This window comes from Strix aluco, chromosome 1, assembly GCF_031877795.1.
Source record: "Strix aluco isolate bStrAlu1 chromosome 1, bStrAlu1.hap1, whole genome shotgun sequence".
Lineage (NCBI taxonomy): Eukaryota > Metazoa > Chordata > Aves > Strigiformes > Strigidae > Strix > Strix aluco.
This window is the reverse complement of record NC_133931.1, coordinates 26185052-26206896: the sequence shown is the minus strand read 5'-3', so window position 1 is coordinate 26206896 and position 21845 is coordinate 26185052. Positions and strand designations below refer to the sequence as shown.

The 21845-nt window shown below is 39.2% G+C and overlaps 2 protein-coding genes across 13 annotated transcripts in view; one reads left to right on the top strand and one right to left on the bottom strand.

The window, feature by feature from the left end:
• The window catches only part of RAD54B (RAD54 homolog B), a 67070-nt gene extending 62878 nt beyond the window's left edge, over positions 1–4192 (bottom strand). For all 3 annotated transcript variants that reach the window (XR_012622090.1, XM_074815850.1, XM_074815860.1), the window contains exons 1-3: positions 4119–4192; positions 1000–1153; positions 157–331 (exon numbers count right to left, since the gene is read on the bottom strand). Coding sequence is in view for 2 of the 3 variants with exons in the window: in XM_074815850.1 (XP_074671951.1) it covers positions 157–331; positions 1000–1137 (313 nt within the window). In the remaining variant the exon portion in view is untranslated. The remainder of the gene's footprint in view (positions 1–156; positions 332–999; positions 1154–4118) is intronic.
• A 300-nt stretch (positions 4193–4492) lies between these two features.
• Positions 4493–20486, top strand: LOC141919690 (RING finger protein 151-like). 10 transcript variants are annotated; one of them, XM_074815826.1, is made up of 9 exons: positions 4493–4541; positions 6464–6565; positions 6828–7946; positions 8873–8988; positions 9937–10162; positions 11392–11531; positions 13342–13504; positions 14644–14764; positions 15716–20486. In XM_074815826.1, the coding sequence occupies exons 5-9, from the start codon at positions 9957–9959 to the stop codon at positions 15950–15952; spliced, it is 867 nt and encodes a 288-aa protein (XP_074671927.1). In that variant the 5' UTR covers positions 4493–4541; positions 6464–6565; positions 6828–7946; positions 8873–8988; positions 9937–9956; the 3' UTR covers positions 15953–20486. The 10 variants fall into 10 exon arrangements, with proteins under 10 accessions (XP_074671927.1, XP_074671900.1, XP_074671936.1 ...); XM_074815816.1 differs by lacking the exon at positions 4493–4541 and adding an exon at positions 4554–4792 and having other exon boundaries at positions 6464–6560; positions 6875–7946; XM_074815806.1 differs by lacking the exon at positions 4493–4541 and adding an exon at positions 4554–4792.
• Positions 20487–21845: the final 1359 nt, after the last annotated feature.

Here is a 21845-nt window from a genome sequence, read left to right as displayed (position 1 = left end):
CTTTTCCATTAAAAAAAAAATCATTTAATGTTTGTTTCTTTCACTCTCTACACAGCAGAACACCAAATAATGGCACTGTTGCTGACCCTTATACTAGTATTTCATAAAAGTTTATTAAGTAGTGTATCATTCAGTAAAAAAGAAAGAGCATCTTACCAGCTTTGGGCATATTTAGTGTTTTCATTTCCACCTTGCTACTCTTACTAGCGCTGGAGCGTGCTTTTGAAGGCTTTACTTTTCCAGATGACTCCACAGACTGTGTAAAATTTGCATTTTGATTCTGGCTATATATTTTAGAAAGCAATGAAGCACTTCCCCCTTTCTCATCCATCTGCAAAAGAAGAACAAGTTCACAATAGCATGCTGTTCATGCAGTTGAAGAGAAATGGAGAAAACAGCCACAAGAAGTAATCTTAATAGATATTAATCCTCATTATCAAACTATCTAAATAAATATATACATCCCTACAAAAATACATGCATCCCAGTGTTCACAACAGAAAGCACATGCACACAATCCCAAACACCACTTGTGCAAGTAGTTTATGAATTGAATTTAGTAGAAGTCTTCTGTAGATAAAATGAATAAAAGTTGTGATGCTTTTTTTTGGTTGATATTAAAGGTTTCAAAGAAAGCTCCTTGCAGCAAGACTGCAACTTGATATACTGACATTTCATTACTAAGTATCTTGGGTTTTTTAACTGCTTTTGACAAAGCATTTCAAACACTTGAATCCAGTAAAGCCCATGCCAAGATGCAATCCATACCTCAGCTACACTAAGAATTGTATTTGGGCTCAATAGCGATTACGTTTATTTATTTGAAAAACATTTTTCTGCATCCACTTCAGGGTGAGAGAAACCTACATGAGAAGCAAGATCAAATGTAGTAAGAGCAAAAGTATCAAAATCTATTATTTAAGCAGAGATTGTTTGTGGTAAGCTCAGATGCTATCTTTTAGTAACAATATGAACAAATACCCTTTTTAGTGCACTTACCTCCTTTAAGTTCATTTCTTGGTCCATCTCCTTGGTTTCATTCTTCAGACAAACTGTGTTACTTTTTCCTGGTGGTATAAACCTTGGCTTTTTGGCTACATTTCCTAACACTTGACTTGGAGCTGCTGATCGCCTCATAGTTAGTTGTACTGCTCTGAAGGGTGGAGAGGAAGGAAGGAAGCAGATAAAGACAGCTGCAGTCAGAATAGGCTTTAAATACAAAAATATATCCATAGATAACAATATAAGCACTATTTAAAAATAAAATAGCAGAAAAGATTTTCAAATAGCAATGTTAATTCACAAGCATAATACAACTTAAGAAAAAGTAGCACTGTTGCAATGAATTAAGTACTAAGAAGGATCAACTACAGCAAATTCTACAGAACACATCCTTTTTTATTTGAAAAGGCAATAATGCAGTTCACAATAGCAAGAGACGCTCTGAAGATGCACAATGTGGGGCTGCTTAACAAAGTTACACCTGTTTATAAAAGAAAAAAGACAATTTGAAACAGAACTATTCTAAATGCTTAAAACATAATTTTGAAAAGCCCGTTATTAGTGGACAACAAACAACAAATGTCGAAGGTATGTTTCATATTCAGGAGTAGTATTTTGCATTAAACAATCAATTATATTGGTCATTCAGATTCACTATAATAAAATTAGAATTCAGCAGAAAATTATGTCAAAATTACAGTGGAGATTATCACTCCATGTTACGTCCACTTGAACAGTGGAAGAAACATATTATAGGTTTTCTCTCAAAATAGAAGACCATTATTCCCCTAAACAACCTCAGAACAAAACCAAACATATACCAATGTTAATATCACAAAGCATCCTTGCAACCACGAGAATAACAAGTCATAATCTTAGTATTTCAAAGTAGAAGAAACAAAACAAGAGAAAATTCCAACAGAATAACCCAGCAGCTGGAAAGATGAAGACAAGCACGGTACAGCAATTTATGGAACATATTTTGGTTTAATTCTCCATTCGTACACGGGTTCTTCATTTTAATTGATCCCCCCTAACAATTGGGTTAAAATAAACCATAATGCGGATTGCAAACACAAACTTCTCTACCTCTCTACCATCTTGACAGCATGTTTACATCCTGTTGCAACAGCCATTGCGTTTCTGCATTTTTTTGACGCTACTCTGCACTCCAGTGGCTTACTAGGGCACAACAACCTTTCTTTCCAAGATTTGCACAGAAGTAGTAACAGAGTACTGTCCAAATACTTTGCGAATATGCAGACACTAACGTGAGTTCTGCTATCTCCTCCACATCTGAACAATTAGCATATATATGGTGCTGTTACTAGACTTAAACCTTAACAGCAAAATGGCCTGAACTACTGTCACTTCCACTGTGGCCATTATTAAAAGTTCAAGGAAGGGTGTCTCTGGCTGTGCCAACAGCGGTTCACATAAGTTAGGCCTACTGGACAACAGTGTTCACATATGAACTTTAGTTAACGCTATGCAGTAAGGGAGTAGCTGGGTTATTTTAACAGGAGTACCTGTAGTGTAAACAACTGATAGCCATTGTGAAAGCTGCAAAGGTGGCAAGAACCTTCCAGAGGAGCACACTGCAAGCACCAGTACTGACCACAGTCAGCTTCAGGTGCCACGTGAATGTGAAGAAGTTCTCTCCCCAGCCCTGTAATGCATGGTGACACTTGGGAAGACAACCCAGGACACCCCGCAACTCTACATGAGGACTATGCATAGCATGGCTGAACTGCTACACTAACCCTGCCCACTCCACTTCTAAAGCTTGTCACACCTCCCATGGAACAGGAGAAGTTGTGCAGTTCGTAAATTGCATGTATCTGTGATTAAAGTGTTCTGATTTCCAAATCCATTTGGATTTTGCACTGTCATCTGGTCTTAAACCACAAAACCAGACTCATTAAGAAATCTGCAAATTAGTGAGAAATTTAAAGATATGACTCTTGATAACCCAGTAACTTCAGTCCCATTAAATTTAAGAGCATGTAAGAATAATACCAGTATTACCTATTTGCAACTACAAAAACCATTAGGGGCTTATGGTTTTTAAAATGTAATATTGCTTCCAGCAATACATCTCTCTCTGTCTTCAAAATACAAGGTTTTATGAAACATAATAACACCATAAAATACAAAGAATAATAAATAAAACGTTTACATTTTGTACTTTTACAGTACTATACAGAAAAAAGGCCATTATGCATGCGCAACAAGTGATTGATGCTAGCCGCTTTAGATGGCATCAGAGTAGGCATAGCAAGAGCAAGGAATAGCTCCACATTACAACTAAGTCAACTGACAAGCAAATATGCCCTTTCCTTTGAGACAGTCACCAATATGTTGAATCGCCCTGTACTTGCAGTACCATCAGGTGTGGTTGCAGGGAAGCAGCTAGAGGCAATAAGAACAGCACTGCTCCTGCCTTTTATTAGCAACCTAGCTCGACCAAATTAAGCGTACGATGAAACCACAGCCTAAAACGTCTCATGAATGCATCTAGTTTTGCAAGCAATTAATTCGGTAGTAGTTTTCTCCTTAAAGGCATCTTAACAGCTGCATTAAAATGAAATACACATACAAATAGTATTCCAAAATTTTACACATTCAACTCAACACAGTATGCATGGTGTCCTGTCGAAGGCAGTTACATTACACATCTTACAATGCCTGCATTGGCACAAACTTAACCGGCTGCTCTAATGAATAGCTGAAGAAACATTCCCGGCACAGATGACGAGGCTAAATCTTTTTTTGTAGTCAATTACAAAGATGAGACACAGGATTAACTTTTACTCAGCTAAAGTTAAACCATGCAGCGAGGGCATTCCCTGCAATATCAATATTAGTGAAAAATCAATTCAAAGGAGTAGGAACTGTAAGGACTTGGAGCAGGCCCAAAAAGCAATGCTATTCAAATTACTATTACGCGGCCCACCCTGCCTCAGCCGCCCGGTAACGGCCGCGGGGGGAGGGGGTCTCCCTACGGGCAAGTAGAGGGGCTGAGAGCGCCCAGCCAACTCCGCCAACCCCGCGAGGAGAGACCAGAGACCCCCGCGGCCGATGACCCGAGCCGGTGCCGCCCGCCGCGGCCATACCTCAGCCACCAGCCCCGCCACCGCCTCGGCACTCAATTGTCCCGCCGCCGGCTCCCGTCGGCCCGCTGGCTGCGCCGCGCATGCGCCCTGCGCAGGCGTCCGCCCGCCGGGTGCGACGCTTCCCGCCGAGGGCGCGTGCTCCGGAGCCGCGCGCCGGGGTGTTACCCCACCTGCGCGTGCCCGACTCCTCCGGCTGGGAAACGCGAAGGTGCGCGTGCGCCCTGCTGGCCCGCGGGGCGGCTGCCGGCGCTGCGAGGAGCGGCGCGTGCGCGAGGCGGCGGTGCCACTCACAGCATGGCGGAGAGGCCGTGTTCCCTGCGGCGTGCCGCGCGGCCGTCAAGCAAGAGCGGCCGCCAAGTAAGAGCGGCTGCAAAAGTAACCTCGGTTTTGCGACATCGAGCGGCGGCGGCGGCGGCGGGTGGGGTGAGTGGGTGGCTGCGGCCGCCGTGAGGGCTGCCCGCGGGCTGTGGGCGGCTGGGGGGGCTGTGGGCAGCCGCGGGCAGCCGCGCTGCGGGGGGCAGCGGGACCGGAGCGGATGGCAGTGCGGAGCCCGGCCGTGGGGCGGGAGGCGTTGCGCGGGGACCTTAGCGTTTGTCAGGGGTCATTCGTCATCGGCAGGCCTGGCGCCTGTGCCGGGCTGGTGGCGGCTTTGCCATCCCATCGAGAAGATAACGGTAAGTGTGTGTTAGTTGTTTGCGTCTGCTTAGGTGCAGTTGCTTGGCGTTACGTTGCTCCTCCCGGTGTTTCCAGGCCAGTTTTGTTTTCTGGGACCAAGATCGTTGACCACTCCTGAAGAACCTACCTAGGCGTGACCCGGGGGCCTTCCTCTCACCTGTGCAAAGTGCCCCCCTCCACCCCAGAGCCTCTGAGGGAAGCTCTTCTGTCCTGGGCCTTGCCTCTGTGCAGCGAAGCCTAAAGGTGTTCTGTGAGATACATATCTTGTATCACTCTGTTTTGAATAGGTTTTGCAGCAGGACAGCAGGTGGAAGTGTTATGTAAAAATGTTCTTTGACAAAGTAGTTCTAGTTTCTTGGGTAATGCTAAACTTAGGTAGTTTGCCCTGGTAGAGGCATAGGCCTTAAGTTAGTTGTCTATCTCATACATCAGTGTAAGCTGGTATTGCTACCCATTATTTTTTTTTCCACTTCTGTTGCCTTTCTCTTACATGAACGTTCCTGAGACTCCACAACGTACCAGTCTGGGGAGCTGAGTTGAGGGGAGTAGCTCTGTAGCAGCCTTAACCACAGGCACTGCCGCTTTTTTTCCTTTCTGCCCTGGCTGCAGTTTCTCATCCCCTGTCTTGCCCCACTTCCACAGTCACTGAAACTTTTGCTGAGCCATCTATAAGAAAATCTAGCCTGGCAAATCTGTTGTAAGCCTAGCAAGTAGTTGTATGGTTAGTTGTCAGAGTCAGTTCAGGAAAGGGCCAAATTAACTGTTCTAACTGATTCAAGGGATGAAGTAGAAGGAGGCTAGGACATTAATTAGTGGATAGATTGGCTTGGGCTACTGTAGGACAACTGCCAAAGGTAAAACTTTTTTTTTTTCCAGTTCAATCTTAAAACAGGTCAGTCACCCAGTATGATATGTCAAGTGTCTGTAGAAACAGCTTGTACTGTCACAGTTGAAGAAGTGAGTCTGCCTCTGGGCATTAATGCTGGCTTGAAGTGGCTTACAGTGACTGTGACAGAGTGGCATTAAGACAGCCTAAAATATAGCTTCTGTATAGCATGATTTAAAGCACAGCGTATCTTTGTGAAAATAGAAGCTGAAACAATATTGTGTTTTAATGTCACCTCATCCTGGGGCCGTGCATAGATTGTTTGTTCTTCCAGCCCCGTGGCACTTCCAAAAATGCTGGTTTAGTGATGCACATCTGTAGATCTGTCCTGATTCACTCCAGCCCTTCAGACAGTTATGCTTTCTTTTGTCACATGGAAGCAAAAGAGTTTTTAAAAATCAGAAACTACTGTAGACAAAAAAATGCAAGTCACTAATCTGATCCCAGTGTCCTGATTTTTACAATAGAATAGCTTTGATTAGTGCCAGACATTTAGCAAGCTATGTGATTATGTTGTTGGGAACTACATTCCATCTGTATTCTCCCTCCTATTATATCCACACAAAACCTCTGTTTGAAGGCAGTACAGTACATAGCTCAGGGCTGGTTTTAGGTGCGTGTCTGCCTGGCAAGCAACATGGGATGACAGCTACTAAAACATGACTTAATATCTGTGAAGTCCGGAGGAGATTTTTGCTTGTCAAAAACTATGGGGAGAAATAAAATGTGTGAAATGATGGAAAGCAAGTAGCATGTAACAGTCTGTGTTTTTTCTGCCTTCCAGATTTGGCACCCACAAATTCCAGATGTCCTTGTGGACAGTGTTGCTGGTAATGGCCCAGTGATGGGCAAAATTCTGGACCAGAGAAACCAAAGACAAGGCAAGGTTTGGAAATGTTAGTGGATTGTGGGAAGGCAGCAATAAATAACATAGTTTCTGGGTGCAAAGAAAAAAGGAGTGTGACAATTGGTGAATTGTGATAGAAATAGAAGAAGAGGTTTTGAGGCCAAGTCAAGAAGAGAGAAATTTCTGGGGAAGGGCAGAAGTTGAAAATTATATCGTTTTGTGGTGGAAGGACTGAATAAAGTGATCTGTGAGTGCATGGCATTCATCTGATGCTCTCCCTCTGCTTATCTGTTGAGTAAAGTGCATCTTTTGAAGTTGGCAGAAGATAAAACATCTCTGGTTCTTCAGGTCAGGAAGTTCCTACTGGAAGAGGTCTGGGACTTCAGTGACAGCTGTTGTAGGGCTCAGACTCAAAGCCACAAGGATTCTGGCACTGTGCGGGATGGTGCTGCTCCAACATCAGTCTTGAAAACATACTGAAGTTCTCACAGAAACCCCCTTGATTGTATTTTTTACCTCAAAGTTCCCATCCACTCTCCATTTGAACTCTGGTTTTGGTTGAGGCTTTATATATTTGTTGCGCATCATTTTTCTGTCAAGCACAAATAAAGTTTTTGTTTCCCACTTGATAAAAATACTCTTTCCTGTATTCTGATAGACTTCAAACTGCTAAAATATGCTGGAGTGTCTTGAAGACTTAGTGCTTGGGGACCAGCGATATGTGTGCAAAATGTAGGTTACAGCATCCACAGCAGAAACCCCAGGACAGCAAAAATACTCAGTTTTGTTGATGTATCTTGTATCTCTATGAAAGTTTTCTAAAAGCTGAATCCTCTGGGATCCACCAAGCCAAATCAAAATTTTAGGCTCACAATTCAAATTATAGAATGTATGTATGCTATTTAACAATCCTCTACCATAAACATAATATATGTTTCAATGCTTTCATTGGTTTTGGGAACTAGTACTTGACTTCACATTCTGCTACTGATAATTAGCATTGTTCATCACATTTTAAACTTTCCATTGTGGTCCTTGTTGTCCTTAAAATCACAGCTTTGTGCAAACATAATGCTCATTTTGTTCATGCTGAACTAGCAAAGTCCTGAATTTCCTGTCTTTGCAGGAGACCTGGAAAAACATGCAAGGAAACAACAGTCTAAAAAGAATTGTTTATCTTCATAATACAGTATTTTCTTGAGCAGACTCTTTTAAGACATAGAATGTCCATGCTGTGGCCGAAGGAGTAGCATAACCCAGAAACCTGCAAGTTTAGCTTCCCTGTGCTGTTGATGACAGTGTAGCCACAGAAGCACAAAGCTAAATGCAGTCTGTGAAATCTGCTTGGGACCTTGTCAGGAGTCTGTGTGGATTGCACTCCCTGCTGCTGTGGCAATGCTGTCACCAGGTCACCCAGCTAGTAGGTGTCCCAGCTAATCTGGAGCTAGCTCAGGCATCTCTGCAAACCCTGCGGTAAACATGCCAGTAGAAACAAAACAATATGGAAACTGTGTAGCAGATGTGTTTTGTATTTGGGTAGTATGCATGCTTGCTGGAGTTATGTATGCTTTCATTACAGGGTCTGTTAATTTTAATCTTAGCAAAAACCCTTTTAACAGAAGCACCGTTCATAATCAGTGAAGATATGCTTTGATACTCAGATATATAAGATCTTCCAGATTCCAGCTTTATATTGTATTCACGAAAAGGAATTGCAAATATCTTTTTTCCCTTTAGAGCAAAATTTGTTATTAGTCCTTAGAGATCCTTACTGTTCTTACACAGTTCTAATTGAGATTGAGATTCTCTTTGAATGTCATATTGCAATTGCTAGATACCAATTTAAGGGATTTAAGTGATGACATCCTTTTTAATTTTTTAAGTGAGCAGCCTTGCTTGTGCTACACATCAGAGCAATGTTATTTGTCAATACAATGAACTTGACTGTGACAGTTTTGTTTTTAAAATGAACTGCATGTCATGCCTGGATTAAACCAGGTTAGATAATCTTTCATCTTTTTAAGGCATGTAACTTTACCAGATTTCAGTTGCTACTTTTCAATAATATTGAATGCTGTTATCTTCAATCTTACAAACAAAACTGTAAGGCTTCAAAATTAAATGTGATAAGTATCTGCATCAGTAATAACTGATAGGATTTGCCCCCCCCCCCATCTAGTCAGATCTCTTGTGTTGAGTTGTAGGTCTTCCAGTGTCTTGCTTTGGAAAGCTTTGTTTTAATGGGCTGTTAGGACAGCATCTATTCAAGCAGCTGGCTGGTTAGACATAGGATTTGGTAACTTAGGAAACAGTAGTGAGCCTTTCTCTTTCTAACTTTTCTCATAGACATAATAAAGCAGTGAAGAGAAACTGGAGGAAGGAAGTATTACCTGCATTACTGATCAGAAAACTTTCTGAAGTATTTGGACAAACTACGTATATATGTAGACAAATCTGAAAAGGTAGGATATTTTCCTTTTCTGTTTTATTTAGAAAACCTCATAACTAATGAAAACCTCTTTCACGAGTCTCAGTGGGGTTACAAAAGTAATTTTGTATGCTAAGGAGGAATGAGAAACCTAAAACACATTCTTTTAAGCGAGTTCTGCAGAGTCTTACCAAATTCTACTAGGCTTTTCACGATAGAATTTTGATGAAGACAGGTTGTTTGTTAGTTCTTCTTCACAAAGCTTTCAAATCCATGTAAAGGCTACTCAGTTTTATAAAATAGAGCATGTAGGAGAAGACAGTAGCTCCTCATGATTTCAGGGTTAGCTGTAGTTTTGGCTTCTTCCCAAACATTCTGTATTTCTCTAGGCATGTGGAGATTTCATGCTGTTCACCGTGGAATGGAAGTCTACAATGAGTAGAGAATCTTAGCCTTTCTTTTTTTCAGTATGAAAGCAGCATATTAAGTGATACGCAGTTCATAAATACAAAATCTGCTAGCTGAAACTGCCACAGCTATTCTCTGTAAGGACACTGTTTTGTAAGTTTGTTAGGCATTATATAAAAGGCATTCAAATGGAAAGCAAACATTTGCATTTGAACTTCTATGATGTTTCTGCTTCAGGCAGAATTCAAGTAAATAGAAACTATGTTTCACAGTGGCTGCTAGAACTATGTTCAGTTAACAGAGTTCAGAACAAGCACAGCTCTGTTGAAGTCTTTGCTTTCAGAATTCAGAGAATCTTGATGTAAAACTGGGATTCTGGCATCCAGCAGTACAATCCTCAAATTCTTACTTAAATCTTAAAGTCTCCAAAGTACATGTTTGCATTCTCACCTGTGAAGTTCTTTATGCATGTTAAGTTCTCCATGTTTCTAGAATTGCTTCCAGGCCTTTTTGTGGATCTAGCCATACAGACTCAGGACGAAGACTGCTTTATTTCTCTGGGTTGTTTTAATAGCTCGGAAGTGTGCAGAGAGCATGGGTTATGATATTGAGCGTTTCGTTGGCTACGTTAATGAAGGGCTGTTATGCTCCATCTGCCGTGATGTGTTAGAAGATCCATTACAGGCTCCTTGTGAACACGCTTTCTGTACTGCTTGTATACATGGATGGCTTGTTCATCACAGTAACTGCCCTGAAGACAGACAAATGATTGACGTATCTTTGCTACGACCTCTCTACAGGTATACAATAATCTTGCTGTATGTTGAAATTACATGAATTTAGGATTTCTCAACTCTGCTTACACAGCTTCATCTCTTGTCATTTACTGTCACTCAAATTGTCTTTTTCCAATATGCCTCCAGCAGAAACTGATCAGTTGCATGAAAGCATTAGCATTTTGTATTTAATAACTTCTAAGGTATTAAGATTTCAAAATAGAAAGAACTCTTAGTTTGTTCTCCACCTTTTTATATCTTCAATGCTGATTCTAGATATCTGTCTGGATATTATTCTGAATACCTCCTACAGCACCAAAACTTTCCAGTACTTTTTTAGAGAAAGCAGGCAAAGCAACTCTTGAAAACAGTCACTAAACACTGTATATCTTTTGTTTTGCTTTTCAGTCTTACCTAGATACTGTAGTGGAGTTTGTAATGAATAATTCCTGTAGATATGAACCAAACTTGTCTCCTTCAGATCCTTTTTTGAAAAGGTCTGTAGCCATACGAATATTTGTATTGAGCCACCTTGTCATGTAAAGCAGGTTGTTTTCACAAGCAGCTTCCATAATTGGTCAGGCAGTTGGACTAGATGGTCAATGCAGGTCCTTTCCAGCTGAACTATTCTATTCTGTTCTGTTCTGTTCCTGCTATTGCCAGCACTCAGAGTTTCAGGAGTAGACACTGCTTGCTGTTTAACCCCTGCATTGTCTAATCTTGCTCAGATTGACAGTTTAAACCTTCAGCCACAGATGTTAAATTAACTCCATTAGTGCTCCCAGTATTTTTGTCACTAATAAGATTTCCTTGTCTGGAAAGTTGCAATATAACGCAGGCAGAACTCTAGAGTTTAATTTATAGATTGTTTTGTCTGTACTCACTGTAGTCATTTTGGTTTAGCCTGTTTAGAAACACAAAACTTAAATAATGAATGATTAGCCCTAGTGTTTTTTATTGGTAATATTTGCTGAGCTAGTGAAAGGTCACGGTTAAAAATTTATTGAAAAATAAAGATTTGATTTGCCAATTTAATTCCGGAGAGTGAATTTTCTGTTAACATTGTTTCTTTTAAGCCTGTTCTTTTCTGATATGGTCACTTGAATTCTAAAAAAATAATAAAAATTAAACTGATTATTCACAATTTTTCCTAATGGAGATTAGAAGCTTACTTTCTTTTCCCAAAAGTTGAAAATACAAATTTTTCAATAGCGTTCCCAGATTTAAGAATAAATTTTTTTTTTTTCACATAGATATATGAAAAATGATTTAAACCGTCTTCAGCTACATTGCAAAAACAGAGAGCATGGCTGTGAAATGGTTTGTTCTCTGGAGTCTATAGACAGGCATGAAAGGGAGTGTGAATACAGTCAGATACCTTGCTCCAATGCTGGTGAGTAACATTCAAAGAAGTTGAATCCCTTATATTCAGAAAACGTGTTTGTCATCTTTCTGTGAACAGAATGGCAATAATGGCCATTATTTCCAAACAGAAATTCAAAGCTTTTTCATGATCTACTCTTTACAGCAGTGCTTTTGAATAAAATGTATTACCAATTACGGCAATCATTAGCAACAATTTGTTATCCAAGAACTGACCAAAATGAAGGAGTGTGATGGACTTCAAATTTGTGAAAATATAGTAGTGCATTTGTTTTGCTTTCTGTCAAGTTATGAGTTCGTCTTTCAATTTTGACTGCTCGTTTTGATGTTTGAATCGATGTAATAGCACCTACAGAATGCTTATGGGTTGGAATTTATTTATAAAACAGCTGGTTGCCTGGTGCATGTGCAGCTTCTCACTCTGTCTTGTGGTTTTAACAAAAACATATCTTGGAAATAAGAATTTTTTTAAGTCAAATTCTGGTTAGAATTGTTGTGTTCATGTTAAGGTTTTTTTATTTAAAACAATCCTACACCTCCCAAGGAAGAAACATACTGCTAAAAAGGAACATACTGTTCAAATTTCCCAGTCAGTTTTATATGAAATGTTGTATGTTCCTAGACAAAGTTGATTTCTAATTAATGATGCTAAGGGTATAGTCAAGTCTGCCATTGTAATTAACTATAAGAAGATTAAGATGATGGAATTGCTCCACTGGAAGTTATAATTTCTCAGCAGTAAGTGACTCCTGCAGATGCTTCAGATAAACCTGTTTTACTTTCTACCGAAACAGTAGCATTTATAGAGTGACCACACCTTACCTCTGATGTCTTGGTGTTCAGGGTGTGAGGGCTCTTACATCTCTTGAACTCTTTCTTAAGAATACATTGGAGTGTATTTAGAGTACCTCAATTACAAATCATTATATTTATTAGTAAAGCTCTTCTAGAGGGCTGTCTTTTGTAATTTGCTGGTATGGTTTGTTGGCAAGTTTCGTTGCTCCATTGTTCCAGTTTCCTTACATCAATTTTGTCTTCAAATTAAATGCAAGTATGTATTACAGCAAACGGTGCCTCAAAGATTAAACGTTAAGACTACAAACTTCAAGTTTAGAGTGGTAAATGTAGCAATAATTTATACAGTGGTCATTTTTGGTTCTCTACATTTTACTTTTAATCACACCAGATTTGTAATGTTTGTATCGTAGAATTTCTGTGGAAATGTTTCTGGTTTTGCATCAGTTATTAGATGTTCATAAATAAATGTTCTCATTTATTTATGCGGCCTAGTATATTATACACAAGACCAACCACTTGTCAGGAGAACAAGGTGACATTCCATCTTGCCCACATCTTTCTTACTACATGTCTTTGGACCTCTTTTCTTAAATTTGATAACCTAATTTTTTTTACACGTGTGCATTCTTCTTCAATTCCAGTCACTGCAATCTTGGTGGAAGCACAGGCAAACTGCTAGAGTCTTAGCTTGGCATCAATGTTGTCATTATGGAAGTTGCTTTAATGCCAGACCAGTAGTAGGAGACTTTACAGAAAATACCTACTTTCAGTTTTTTATTATTTTCAGTTAATGGATAAATAATAAGATTTTTTAAAGAGTGTTTTATTACTAATTATGTGTCTTGTAACTACCATATTTTATGTTCTAAATAAATCACTTTTTTCATTGCTTTAACAGCTTGACAGTTGCTTAGCTCAGGATATTGCAGCTTGCTTGCTTGAGTGTTTTTGTTTGGAATTAATTAAAATGCTTTTGTTAGTTGTAAACGACTGGTTTACCTTACTGTTTGTTCCCTGTTCAGGCTGTACAGTTCAGATTGAACGACGTAACTTAGATGGTCACCTGGCAGTGTGTGAATACCGGAGCCGTGAATGCCCCAATGGTTGTGGTTACACCATTCTCAGTGCAGAAGACACGCAACATAATTGTGTAGCAGAGCTAAGAACTGAGCTAGAACTGCTTCGGTACAAATCTTCTGTTTCTTTGATGTTTGTGTTAGTCTGGGCCTAAAATCACTGCATAAAGCACTTCAAATATTAGCGCTGGGTTCTGATATGTTTTAGTCTTGATACTGGATGCTAATGGGCCAGAGTATTATTATGTGTCAGCATAGACTTTAAATTCTTACTGTGTTGACTCTTTTTGTATACCTAAGAAAACTGGACTGAAGCTGGCAATTTCATTTTTCCATTGGCCTCTTATAGACCCAGAATCACACTGTTTAATAATTATATTTAGTTTATATTTTTACAGATCCAAAAGATAAAAATCCTCTAATTATTTTGGCAGGTACAGACTGATAGATTAAACCTCTGAGGATCTGATTTTCCGTTTTTATTAAAATCCTGACAGATTAATAACAGTTGGTGAATATGACTCTTCTTACTGACATCCTCTTTTTCCTCTTATATATGTTTCTGTAGCTTTCCCTTTCCAAGGTTCCAGTTGGACTTGTTATCTCCCCATGCTCTGTCCCATTTCTATCTTTCAACTCACTAAGTCTTGTGCTGTGAACATTGCTGTGAAGTCAGGCTCAAATCTCATTTAAATGCACTGAGACACAAGGGATTCTGCTACCCAGTTTCTGAACTCAAAAGATTAATGTAGTAACAGCTAGTTTTTGGCTGTGAAGCTGTGTGAATAATTAGGTTATAATAGTTTACTGCATACTATCGCTTAGTGTCCACCATAAAAGTGACAAGATTACATGTTTAGCAGTACTATAGTATTCACTTTTTATCTTGACTGCATGTGTTTAGTAATACTAAGCAAGCACACACTATAGGTAAAAGGCAGTAAATCATTTAAAATCATAAATGCATGTTCTTGAGGAATATGGATACATACTCCATTCAGGAATATGATACAGTTGTTCCCTATATAGGCTGTGCATGGTCACTTTAGTGCCCCCTAGGCACAGTGCACTTTTTCATGCTAGTTTTATTTAAATTAATAAATAGTACTATCATGCCTCTAGAGGGGTGTCCTGTAGAGTATGATGGGAATCAGATCAGACTGTTTGGCTACAAGAAGGCTTTCTGGAATTTGAAAATAATTTTTTTCCACTTTTATAAGACTTAACAAGGAGAAATAAACTTTTTAGGTCAGAAATGATCTGCAGAGTGGAGGAGGCAAAACATGAGATGGAGTCAAGGTTAGATTCACAGAGAAGGCATATGGTCCAAAAAGAGAGTATCCTGCAAAATGAAATTGAAGAACTAAAGGTAAATAAGATAATTTTATTTTCTTTTTTTTCCTCTCCTAACAGTCTACCTTTTTCTTTTCCCAGTATTTTGTAAATGTAGTCTCACACAGATGAGAATTACATTGAGTATGGGAAGCAAAACAGGTGTCAGTACAACGCTTTGCCAGGCTAATCAGCTCTGTTGAGAAGCAGGCCGAGTGCTGTATTCATGTGGTGTAACTACTTCAGATTCGTCTGGAGCTAGCCTGGGTACCCCTGTACAAGGACTGCATTGTTCTGTGGGTACACAACATGTCGGCAAACCAGTCTGAAACTCATTTTCAGTGTCTAAGCATAGGGTAGACATGACAAATCAGATTTAATTAAATATCCAGCTCCTTTTTTTGTGCCATCCAAAGTGGCTTAATCCAGTGCTGACACAGAGCCCTACTGCAGACAGTGGTTGTTTACACTGTGGTTCAGCTGTGGTCAAAAGGTTGGAAACCTGCACTGTAGACTTAATCAAGTAACGAGCAAGGCCACCTTATCTTTTCATTCATCCAGTTCTTATTATATCACAGAATAATGATTTTTAAAGTCCAAAGTAATGGATGTGCTTTATAGTTTACATTTCTATTTTTCCTGGATTTGATGTTAAATCCTTGAAGAATGTATCTGAACATAACCAAAACCTTATTTTGGTTGGGGTCTTGAAATAGAAAATGTAAGTATCAACTGGGTAAATCCACTGTTTCTTATTATACTTTATAAGAAACTACTTGCATTTTTAGGAAAACTGTATTGGAATCTTTGAAACAAGACCACCTTAGAAGGTGAATGCTGGATTGTGTCTCTAATTGTTTACATTTGTTCCGCTATCAAAAAATTATTTCGGTGTCGTTTATTCTTTATAATCCATCGCTCTACATGGCCAGTTCAACTTCATACAAAACAGTTTGATTCTTGCAGTAAATTTGCATTTGCATTTCAGAGTCAGATGTCACGAATGATGTCGGATGTACGCTCTCTGATGGCTGCAGAGAGACAGCACCGTCAAGAGCTGGAGCAGGCAGAGCTAGAAAAACGGGAGTTAATGGAGCTGCTGAAAGGGCTGCAGAAGGACTGTCGATTAACTACTACAGAAGGAAGCAGGAAGTCAACAAATTTCCGCCCTGTGACTCGACTAGAGAGTGTAAAACGAAAACCTAGGGAAGTTACAGTTATCTAAACAGGAGTAAGCTCAAAAAAGCATTTTCTTCTAATTTCTCTGACCATCTGTCAAACTTTTCTACTTTCTGTGAAAATATATAATTTCTGATTTATTTGTTTTCTTTTAAAATCTAGCTTACTACTTTATTTCCTCTTGAGGCATAAAAACAAATGGGGGAATTTTCTCTTGGGGAACACGAGGCAATAAAACCGGTAATTGGCAAATACATTTTTAGCTAATGTTTTTATAAAAAGGGGGAAGGAGACTTAACTTATTATCTCTTCAGTGCATCATTTACAGAAGTCTTTCAAGCCTGAAAGCTGGAGCCTTTTAAAGTCCAAGATACTTAAAGGCTGTTTCCTTCCTGGTCCACTATAATCTGTTTAAGTCTAGTTTATGCTTATCCTTGAAACAGAAAGAAAATGTTATCATCAGTAATGACATTTGGGATGTACTTAATTTTGGGGAAAGTCAGTAATAGAAATTAATAGATTTTTGTTTGTTTGTAGTCTGTGGAAGGTCTATTTCAAAGGTGGAAAGAAAGCACTTTAAATTGTAATTCTACTGCTATGTAACAGCTTCAGGTGAGGTTGACTTTTACTTAGAGCTTCTCTAATGTCCCAGGTTGGTAACACACTGAAGAGAATAATACCAAAGTCCAAGGTAATAGTCATGTAAAACCTTTTAAATAGATGTGTGAGTAATTTGGAGTTTGTGGGAAGGGATCTACATTTTATTTAAAAATGTGAAGCTTTTATATGTGAAAGTATCAACTATTTCTACAGGGTCCTTTAAGCTTAAGACCAGCCCATTCAATACTCAGTGTCTTTAAAGCATATATATATATATACACCTAGAGTATCCTTAATTTTCTTTTGGCAGGTTTAAGGCTACGTGAACATTAATATCCACAACAGATGAATATTTGCACAGTCACTTGGACTTCAGATATCTTTATTAGTACTCAAGTTTGCGATAGTGTAAGAGCTAGGATTTTTTAACAGACCCACAAACACTGAATCAAGGGGGCATTTACCTGTAAGGACTGAAAGAGAAATCTGTACAGTTCAAAGACTTCTCTCTAAACTTCTCACACAGCCTGTTCGTGTTGTTTTCAGTGGTATAACTAAGCCATATTCTGTCTGTTGCAGCTCTTCAGTGGAGTAACTAGGGAAGAACCTGGCCTCCTGTTTGCTGAATGTGCTAAATCAATTTTGAACTTTCAGGAAAATGTGTGCAGGTGCAACAATCTGAATAAGCTAATTTTATAGTTTAGAAAGCAAATATATTACCGTGCATGCCTTGCTGTCACTCAGAGCAACACTTTTATGGCTAACAGTATAACCAAAGAGAGAGGCAGAAACCTTCATTAGCACATACACTACGTTATGAAGACTTGCAGTCAGAGCTGTCTTAATTTCAGGCATTAATAAATCCTTCTAAGATGCTGTTTCTTTAGTACCACTGAAGCGGACGTGAACATGTTCAGGTCTTGTGCATTTAAAAACTGACAGAAATAACTCTTTTGTAAAAGTTTCTTTTTTCTGAAAGAAAACATTCATAGCAAGAGTTATGTCCAGATGTTTACTTGTTTTCAGTCCTTATATTCTAGATTAAATTACAGTCATTGACAGTATTTAGGTCACTATAGCTGTCTCATCAATTCCTGACATAGCACATCTCTTAAGTAGCCATATTTAACAATCTGAAACAGGAAAACAGTAGCTATAATTTGGGAAGACCTTCATTCACACTAAACATTCAGTGGTCAATTTACATACATCAGTGCGTATTAAAGCTGTAGGTAGAAAGTAAGAATGCTTTTATTATCTTGTGTTCTGAATAAGCAAGCTGTTAAGCGTCTGTGGTCTTCTGTGAGACAATTTCAGCATTCACTAATTTTGAGGCTTCTTGGCAACACCAGATTTCATGCTATTAGAATCAGTCAGTGCTTTTCTGTGTACTGTAACTGTGTGGTTCTGTGATGTGACTTTATCTACTTTGCTTAATGTGAAAGAACAAAATTACGTCAAAATCTTATAGAACTCACATGAGCTGGATCATCTTTCCCAAGTTCGAGGGCAGTAATGATCACCCAATCTTTTCTGTTCTGACCATGGAAAAAAGCAAGTTATTAGCTCTGTGCTTTCTCCATAATAGGGTCTCTGCATTTGTTTGTTTTAGGAATTTCACCCTCTTATTTATGATTAAATTCCTTCTAGTATAGGAAGTAGGGTTTATTTAATATTTACTTAGCATTTGGTCTGCTGTCTGTCCCCTAAGTAACAGACACGAAACTGCGTGAGAAAATGCACCCTAGGTGGTAAGGAAGGACTTTCTGCTGCATAATCTTTGTAGCTTCTAGTTGCCAGTTCTGGAGGGTCTGAACTTCCAGTGTTGAAATGTAGCGACACTTTGGGCCCAGCTGCTGCTGGAATGGCCTGTCAGCCTGGCTTTCCTTCAGCAGCAAAAACACACTTGCAGAGATACTTCACGTGGGCACATAGTAGCTAATAGCACCAGATCCCTCCAGTAACTTTAAACTTAATCCCATTCCTCTGTGTTGATAACTGTTCTGCACTGCTAATGAACCACTCACAGGATGGCGTATGCTGAAGTATGGTCATCATTTTACCTGTCTTATAATTAACTAGTCTGAAATTAAATAGTCCATTATGTTAATATTTTATCTGCTTTAAGCTTTTCCAGTCTCATGTATTACACAGCTCTTAATAGCAGCTGGCAGAAGCAAGAGATTTTTTTCTTTCTTTCAAATAGTCTGTTAATACTTTTTATAAAAACTAAAGGTCCAAATATCATAGTAGATGGTGTAAGTGAAGACATTCACTTGGAAATGCTACTCTGCTAGTCATGATCATATTTAGGATTATATGAGAGACACTGCTAAAAGTGCATTACAGGAGGGCTCCAGCACTGAATTACTGGTATTAGTATTCTCATACTAAATCACACTTTAATCAGTTCCATTTCCTCACAAGTGAAACCGTGCTGAGAGCAAGCGGAACTATTACTCAAGTGGACCAGTAGCCATGTAAACAGTTGTATTTTTTGATGCTTCTAATAGCACTTTGCAGCTAAGAGGGAGAGCAAAGACTGGAGCCAGGAGAGTGGAGAGAAAGAGTAAGTGTGGTCTGACTCTCTTCCTTCAGCCTGAGAGCAACGATGTGGCTTGCCCCAGCCTGTGCCACCAGCTAACTAAACCAGTGTAAACTGCCAGCTTGTGGCGTTACCATTAACACACCATTAGAATTAAAAGATTAAATCTTTATCTGCAGTTAAGTGGGTACAAAATGTAATAGTACCAAACCTGGGAGATTCACAAACAAAACTCACGAGAGAGGAAGCTGTTAAGTAAAGTATGTGAGACTACAAGGTAGTACAAGGTCTTGAGCAAATCCTTATCATGCATTAAATTGGGTGAAAAGAATAAGGATGTATTTAAAGAAATTAATATTTTAAAGCAAGTGGTAAGTTTGTCTTTGAAAAAAAATCAACATTTACATATTTATCCTGAAGACCCACTCGTGGCCAGTCATGTGCAACTAGTTCCCTTAAACTGATTTTCCACTTGAGAGGTCAAATCAAAGACAAAATACCGTTTCCTCTGTTTCAGTCAGCATTAAAACTACGTTCCCTGTTCTCCTGCACTCCTCCCAAAGCAAAAAATGGTCGGTGGGCTGGGCCAGTATGGACCGTTGCTGCAAGTATTACTTTATTTAGAGCAGGAACAGTAATTTTGGGGAGAGGTTTGGGAAGTTTTAGATGAGTTTCAGAAGGCATGGAACTGACATGTGCATCTGAGTCAGGTGCAGGAGTGGCACAGAAGAATTTTGCTGGACCTCCTAATTAGGGTGGCAGGTTTTAGTTAGTATGATTCTAGTACTAGATTAACAGTCTCATATGAGATAAATGAATTTAGTAGCACACACATACAAAGTTTCTTGTCAGCACAGAAGGAAATGGAATTACCTAGTCAAGCAAAATACCTAATATAATGAAGTATTTTGACTTGCAAGGAATGTTTTAATCTCAAATGTTCCTAAGTGTTTTTAAGAAGTTTAATGTGTTCAGGTGGCAAACAGTTACAAAGATTTATAGAAATGGGTAGCCTTGCAAATGAAATTTTCCATGTGCTGTCCTCTTGGATGTTTCTGGCATGGTGCTTTTCTACAGCCATTTTACTTAGAAGTGCTGGATAGTATTTAAAATGAGCAGTACTAGCCTTGCCTTTCTCCTGTACTGCTTGTCGGATGAAGTATGGTAGGTCAGGGAGATTTTATCACATAGATAGATGCCTTTATAAAGACCTACAATTCTATGCAACTTTCTATTAAAAAATAAACATTGAGCTGTCTTCCAGCATTACGGTTCACTGCCAATCTATTTACATTTTCTACCTTTATATACACAAGAAGGATAAAACAGTGCTTAACAGATCTTAATCTCTAGTCTGTAAAACAGGAACACTATTTGTATCACTTTGAAGTACACTTTGTATAAAAGTTGAACTAATAAAGGGTCTATACTGTAATTAATGAAGTTTGGTTCACTTTTTTTCTGTTACAGAAGTTTTGAGTTCCCTCTTTGTCAGATGAAATGGCAAAATTTAGGTATGCTGGCTGCACAGTCCAGGAACCCATGAATAAACTACACTATAGGCACTGGAGTAGGTACGGCTGTATTTTGCCAAATAGAGGGAGGATATAGCAAAAAACAAGGCAGGCGTTCAGTGAAACAGTATCCCTTCCCAGGGATTTTTTTCCTGCCTCACAGATGGGGGTTTTTGAATGGCATGAGCAGCTGTTTTGAAGGCAAAGAGCTAGCAACTACAAGAGTATGACACTCCAGTCCTGCACAGACAGCAGGAAAGTAAACAGGCAAGAAGGGAAAAATCAATTCACTGTCAATCACCTAAAGAGCTCTCATCCCTAGTGCAGATTTTTCATAGCCCCTACAAGAGCCCACGTGGGATATGAACATGTAAGAACAGGAAAATGAGAGTTGTTCAGAAGTTGCAATCAGAGATGCATTTGCTTAAACATGAACGATCCGCACACGGGGCGCTCCAGAGCACATGTTTGTTGCATGCAGTGCTTTGCACCAACTGGCACGAGCATATTCTCTTACCCGACGGGAGGAGTTACTCAGCAGGGAAAAAAGGCTGAAAGCTTGAACGTCACAACTGCAGAGCGCAGCGCGACAGCTTGCAGATAACCTGTGTATCTGCTCATACCTGTCCCTCTGCATCTGGCATTCAGCCAGTACAGAATAATACAGACTGAACACCTGCTAAAGATTTTGGAAGTAAAAAAAAAAGTTCACACAACTTCTCACCCTCATCAAATATGCGTTTGTCTGTCTGTTAACTGGGACATTCACTGAACCAAGGCAATTCTTGCACATTTCAGCCAGAAGCGCAGCCTCTGTTAAGACAGTCTCCTTTTTTACCACACACCATTGCCCACACGTGGTCTGTGTACTCAGCCGCAGGACTTTAGGAGGGAGAACTGTAGTGCACCAGGGATCTGTCTTGCCTTACTTGCTCCTCCCAAGTATTTTGCTCATCAGGTAAGCATATGATTGACTAAACAGTATTTTGACATTGGCAGTAGCTGTTTCCAGCATTCTGGTGCTTCAGTCAGGAAATAAAACTTGAAAATTTCTTTTTGGGCAGAGTATAAAAAGCAAAATTTAATGCTTAAAGTGTTATTTATGCATGGTAGGAATCCCGTTTAAAAGAGCAAACCAAATAACTCCCAAGTTTTAAACAGCATTATTTCAAGTTGAATTTACCCAAGGAAGGAACCACTTTGCATTGAAGGGTCACAGAACTAAATTCATTTAAAAAAAACCACACCAATTTTCACACATTAATTAATTTCAATCTTCT

What these genes read in the sequence shown, in the direction of transcription:
- LOC141919690 (XM_074815799.1), top strand. Translation starts at nt 9,957, where the DNA reads ATGGGTTATGATATTGAGCGTTTCGTTGGCTACGTTAATGAAGGGCTG. An exon ending in TTGCTACGACCTCTCTACAG is followed by an intron (nt 10,163 to 11,391) that starts GTATACAATAAT and finishes TTTTTCACATAG; the next exon opens with ATATATGAAAAATGATTTAA. An exon ending in GATACCTTGCTCCAATGCTG is followed by an intron (nt 11,532 to 13,341) that starts GTGAGTAACATT and finishes TTCCCTGTTCAG; the next exon opens with GCTGTACAGTTCAGATTGAA.